The following is a 6,000-nucleotide window of genomic DNA, read 5'->3' as shown; positions in this document are numbered from 1 at the left end:
CTTTTCTTCACTCTAAACACCGACAAAAACTCACGGAACATGATTATTTTCTTGTATTATGACGAGGCTGAAGCACTGCGTTATGATCCTAGACAGATGTGACTGTATTGCCCAGTAGAGCACGAGCAGATGACTTCGCTTTCAGAATGTTACCGATCAATTTAGTGATGCCCGAGCCCTGCCCGTACCCTGGTTATTGATGAAAAAACGGGCCCCACCCGGCCCTAACCCGATCTACGTCGGGGCCCGTTGGAGCTTGGTTCGGGTAGCAATCAGCCAATCGAATGTATTTATAAACCCCATTTCAGCAGATGTCACGAAGTGCTTATACAGAAACCCAGCCTAAAACCCTAAACCGCAAGCAATGCAGATGTAGGTGTGTGGTTCTGGCCAACACATTCCACTGTATATGTTTATGGAAACTGTCTTCCCCTGCTGCCTCATGTTATATGTAGGAGATGGCCCGGGCCTGGGAGGACTACAGCAGGCTGGAGAGCTCTGTGGAGCAGTTGAGGGCCGTGCTAGAGGCACACATGAACCACAGCGCCACCCCTCAGGTCAGAGTCGGTACTGCACCCCAGTGCTGTGCAGTGCTGCTATTCCACTCGATGGGGACAATGTCCACAGGCGTAGACGTGAACAGAACATTGAGTTGCTATTCACTGTTTTGAAGCGTGTACTGTAGATGGGGTGGGTCTACTGGGAAAAGCCTGTTTGTTGTGTGTGTATATAGCACAGTAGGAATCAGCTAAGGTCTGTGTGTGTGTGTGTGTGTGTGTGTGTGTGTGTGTGTGTGTGTGTGTGTGTGTGTGTGTGTGTGTGTGTGTGTGTGTGTGTGTGTGTGTGTGTGTGTGTGTGTGTGTGTGTGTGTGTGTGTGTGTGTGTGTGTGTGTGTGTGTGTGTGTGTGTGTGTAGCAGGAGAAAGCCGAGATAAAGCGGGAGCTGTGGAGGATAGAGGACGTGATGGCAGGACTGAGCTCCAGCAAAGCCAACTACAAGATCACAATCGACTCAGTGCAGAACCCAGGTGGGAGAAATCACCGCCCGCCCACTGTGTTTTACCCAATTCAATTCAGATCAAACAACTTTATTCATCCCCTTGGGGAAATTCCAAACTACAAAACGCTACATGGGAGACAAACGACTAGGGTAGCTTTCCATGGCAAAAAGACTAATCTAGTCTCTCCATACCATGTGCTCGTGTTACGAAACCAACTGCACCAAACTACCTCCATATCCTAACACTTAACCATGACTGACCAACCAGCACAGAGGCCTTCATTTGTCTCCTGTGTGTGAAGTTACACGTCTTCATTTGTCTCCTGTGTGTGAAGTTGCACTTCTTCATTTGTCTCCTGTGTGTGAAGTTACACGTCTTCATTTGTCTCCTGTGTGTGAAGTTGCACGTCTTCATTTGTCTCCTGTGTGTGAAGTTGCACGTCTTCATTTGTCTCCTGTGTGAAGTTGCACGTCTTCATTTGTCTCCTGTGTGTGAAGTTACACGTCTTCATTTGTCTCCTGTGTGTGAAGTTGCACGTCTTCATTTGTCTCCTGTGTGTGAAGTTGCACGTCTTCATTTGTCTCCTGTGTGTGAAGTTGCACGTCTTCATTTGTCTCCTGTGTGTGAAGTTGCACGTCTTCATTTGTCTCCTGTGTGTGAAGTTGCACGTCTTCATTTGTCTCCTGTGTGTGAAGTTGCACGTCTTCATTTGTCTCCTGTGTGTGAAGTTGCACGTCTTCATTTGTCTCCTGTGTGTAAAGTTGCACGTCTTCATTTGTCTCCTGTGTGTGAAGTTGCACGTCTTCATTTGTCTCCTGTGTGTGAAGTTGCACGTCTTCATTTGCCTCCTGTGTGTGAAGTTGCACGTCTTCATTTGCCCGTGTCTTTCTATCCTCCAGAGAGGAAACTAGTGGCTTCAGTGCCGGACCCTGCAGTGCCTTCGCAGAGCGCGACGCCCCCCGTAGGGGAGGTTAGGCCCCCTCCTCGCAGCTCCTACACGCTGCCTCACAACCCCGTGCCAAAATGGGTGAGTGGCAGTTGAGTTTGTAGATCTGGGTTTGCTGGGGGATGTTAACATCGTCATGGACCACAGTGGGTTAATAATAACAGCAGTTAGTCAGCTGCATTAAAGTGGATGTGTTCCATCAAAGTCTAGCTGTGTGTGGGTTTAGAACTACTGTACAAAGTGATTTTAAATAATAACAGCAGTTAGTCAGCTGCATTAGTGGATGTGTTCCATCAAAGTCTAGCTGTGTGTGGGTTTGGAACTACTGTACAAAGTGTTTTTTTTTTAAACAAACAAATGTTTGAAGTAAATGAGTTGAACACTTGACCGGTGCTGTGAAGGGTCAGAATGCATGAAACACATTTAACAGTAAAGCTGAACATGAAACCTAGGTAGCCCTGAGTAGAATGACTCCCTTCTAATCAGCGGTTGTCTGAAAGTGTTTCCAGCTGACAAATCCTTGATTCCTCCCGCTTCAAGGTCCCTCCCCCTCAGGCTTCTTCCTCCAATGAGCTTTGAGGTACTTGACAATAAGAACCAATTGTGACTGACTTCCTGTATGGGTGTGGCTCTGGTACAGGCAGAAGATGAGGCTCCTCCCAGACCACCCCTGCCCTGCCTCTACGATTATGAAGACCCGCCCCCCGCCATCCCACCCCTCCCCAAAGAGGCGTCGGTGGTAGTACGACACACGTCGGTTCGCGGGCTCAAGCGCCAGTCGGACGAGAGGAAGAGGGACCGAGAGAGCGGAGGGTGTGTCAACGGGGACTTTAAAGTCAGGACAAGCCTTTTATTTACACTTATTTTGTTATTGATTGTTAAGACGAGCCTTTGCTGTGCTTGCTGTGTGTACAACAGTGCTTTGCTGTGCTTTGCTGTGCTTGCTGTGCTTACAACAGTGCTTTGCTGTGCTTACAACAGTGCTTTTATCGGGTACCGCTTGTGAAGTTGAACGGTCCATGGCGGCACTTATGGTATCAAAACCAACACTGCTGTTTTCAACTATTGCCATCGAAGCCAGTCTTACAGGGCAATATCATACTGTCACACAGCCGTGTTAACGCCCTCAGCATTGAAATCTCACTGAGGAGATGCATCAAGGCTGCATTCTATACCAAAAAGCTGCCCTCTTCCCTCACTCACTAATCTTCATGCTTCTGAGAGACCTGCAGAGGCAACATAGCGGGAATGAGTGGCTAACACACCTTTTCCAGTCGTCTCTGAAGGAGAGGGAATGAGGGTTGAGGGAAAGGCAACACTTTTTTGAAGTGGAATGCAGCCTTTACCTCATTGAGAGCAAGATGTATTGTATTGAGTAGTAAGTTGACTCAAACCTCGCGGATCTAGTTTGTGACAACTGCAGTATGATTGTGTGTCAGGTGGAGCTGCGGTCATACCTGAGTGAACCAGAACTGCCAGGGACGGGCCAGAGCAGCACAGGGTCTGAGGGGGACTACCAGACCCTCCCAAACAAAGGTATTGTCAGCTAGCTTGCAATTCAGACCTGTGGATATGCTGACCTTCCACTCTTTGTCACTCCGTGTCTCTTCGGGGCAGTGGTGCTGCGTCAGAATGCCCCCCCCCCCCCCCCCCAGGCATATCACAACAGTGTTTCCTGTTTCCTGTCCGTAACAGGTCTGTCGGGCTCATCGCCGAGGCTGAACCAGTCCAGTAACATCTCCTCCTACGTGACCCTGAGGAAGGGGGGCGGCTGCCTCTGCAGAGAGGGTGAGTCACCAAACAGAGCCTGCTCTGGTCGAAAGTAGTGCACTAGGTAGGGATTAAGGGGAGGGTGAGTCACCGGTCACGACACAGGGGAAGGAACGAGATAGGAGCTTTATCCAAATCCATCAATCAATCGATTGTATTTATAAAGCCCATCAGCCGATGTCACAAAGTGCTTGTACAGAAACCCAGCCTAAAACCCCAAACAGCAAGCAATGCAGTGTAGAAGCACGGTGGCGAGGAAAAACTCACAAGAAAGGCAGGAACCTAGGAAGAAACCTCGAGAGGAACCAGGCTCTGAGGGGTGGCCAGTCCTCTTCTGGCTGTGCCGGGTGGAGATTATAAAACCCTATTTGCTATTCAATGCACTACGTTTGACCGGGGCCTATAATTCTCTGGTCAAACGTAGTGGACTATGTAGGGAATAAGGTGACATAAGCCGTGCGGTAACCTCTTCTTCTTCAGGAGAACATTGTCTGTCTGCGCAGCACTGGGACGATTCGTTTGTTGTTTGTTTTTTGCTTGCTGTTTGCGCGGTGTGTTATAGGGACCACCCCTCCGTTGGCGACTTCTGGCTGTCAGAGGCTCGACAAAACCTACCGGTCAAACCTACCGGCCTTTACACATACACTACAAACACCACCGAGCTGTGGAGCGTACGTCTAACTCGACTAACCTGGGAGCTTCGTTTACTACTTTATCCTGAGACTGAAGAGGAATTAGTGTTGAGGATTCATTGTTGTTTTTCTTTCTTCCTCCTTTACCCCACTTCATATCACACCTCTATGTCACGACCCATCTCATCTCTTTCACTGTTTCTCTCTCCTATCTTCATCTCTTTCTCCCTCTTTCTCTCTCCTTTTCCCCCTCTTTCCCCCTCTTTCTCTCCCTCTCTCTCTGTCTCTCTTCCTCTCTTTCTTTCTCTCTCTCCCTCTTTCTCTCTCCTTTTCCCCCTCTTTCCCCCTCTCTTTCTCTCCCTCTTTCTCTCTGTCTCTCTCCCTCTTCCTCTCTTTCTTTCTCTCTCTCCCTCTTTCTCTCTCCTTTTCCCCCTCTTTCCCCCTCTCTTTCTCTCCCTCTTTCTCTCTGTCTCTCCCCCTCTTTCTCTCTGTCTCTTTCTCTCTCTCCCTCTTTCTCTCTCCTTTTCCCCCTCTTTCCCCCTCTTTCTCTCCCTCTTTCTCTCTGTTTCTCTCCCTCTTCCTCTCTTTCTTTCTCTCTCTCCCTCTTTCTCTCTCCTTTTCCCCCTCTTTCCCCCTCTCTTTCTCTCCCTCTTTCTCTCTGTCTCTTTACCTCCTCTCTTTCTCTCTGTCTCTCTCCCTCTTTCTCTCTGTCTCTTTCTCTCTCCTTTTCCCCCTCTTTCCCTCTCTCTTTCTCTCCCTCTTTCTCTGTGTCTCTCTCCCTCTTCCTCTCTTTCTTTCTCTCAATTCAATTCAATTCAAGGGCTTTATTGGCATGGGAAACATGTGTTAACATTGCCAAAGCAAGTGAGGTAGACAACATACAAAGTGAATATATAAAGTGAAAAACAACAAAAATTAACAGTAAACATTACACATACAGAAGTTTAAAAACAGTAAAGACATTACAAATGGCATATTATATATATATATATATACAATGTACAAATAGTTAAAGGACACAAGATAAACATCTCTCTCTCCCTCTTTCTCTCTCCTTTTCCCCCTCTTTCCCTCTCTCTCTTTCTCTACCTCTTTCTCTCTGTCTCTCTCCCTCTTTCTCTCTTTCTCTGTCTTTCTCCCTCTTCCTCTCTTTCTTTCTCTCTCTCCCTCTTTCTCTCTCCTTTTCCCCCTCTTTCCCTCTCTTTCTCTCCCTCTTTCTCTCTGTCTCTCTCCCTCTTTCTCTCTTTCTTTCTCTCTCTCCCTCTCTTTCTCTCTCTCACACACTCACTGTACCAGGAGAGACCCAAGAGTGCTTTGGAGCAGCTGTACTCCTCTGGCCAGCAGCCCCAGCCTCTGGCCCAGGCCCCCCGGGGCCGCATGAGCGCAGAGGAGCAGCTGGAGCGCATGAAGAGGCACCAGAGGGCCCTGGTGCGCGAGCGCAAGAGGAACCTCAGCCAGGGAGAACGCCACTCCAACACTGCTCATCGTACCTCCTCCTCCACCAGGGCTCTCTCCTCCACTGACCTGGGCTCAGTACGTTACCCCCGCAGCAGAAGCAGGGACCACTGCCACTGTCGCGCCCCCGCCGAACCCCCCACATAGGCGCCGCCACAATTGCTAACATGCTAACATCCCCTACTCACCCTCTCCCC

The 6,000-nt window shown here is 49.0% G+C and overlaps 1 protein-coding gene across 1 annotated transcript in view; it reads left to right on the top strand.

The window, feature by feature from the left end:
• The window catches only part of LOC124044864 (pleckstrin homology domain-containing family A member 7-like), a 170,760-nt gene that overhangs the window by 156,940 nt on the left and 7,820 nt on the right, over nt 1-6,000 (top strand). Inside the window, exons 17-24 of the mRNA XM_046364157.1 lie at nt 456-557; nt 916-1,027; nt 1,900-2,027; nt 2,587-2,781; nt 3,386-3,482; nt 3,642-3,768; nt 4,279-4,387; nt 5,645-5,881. Of these exons, the coding sequence (XP_046220113.1) occupies nt 456-557; nt 916-1,027; nt 1,900-2,027; nt 2,587-2,781; nt 3,386-3,482; nt 3,642-3,768; nt 4,279-4,387; nt 5,645-5,881 (1,107 nt within the window). The remainder of the gene's footprint in view (nt 1-455; nt 558-915; nt 1,028-1,899; nt 2,028-2,586; nt 2,782-3,385; nt 3,483-3,641; nt 3,769-4,278; nt 4,388-5,644; nt 5,882-6,000) is intronic.

This window comes from Oncorhynchus gorbuscha, linkage group LG01, assembly GCF_021184085.1.
Source record: "Oncorhynchus gorbuscha isolate QuinsamMale2020 ecotype Even-year linkage group LG01, OgorEven_v1.0, whole genome shotgun sequence".
NCBI classification, from domain to species: domain Eukaryota; kingdom Metazoa; phylum Chordata; class Actinopteri; order Salmoniformes; family Salmonidae; genus Oncorhynchus; species Oncorhynchus gorbuscha.
Note: the sequence above shows the minus strand (reverse complement) of the source record. Positions and strands in the feature narration are given on the sequence as shown.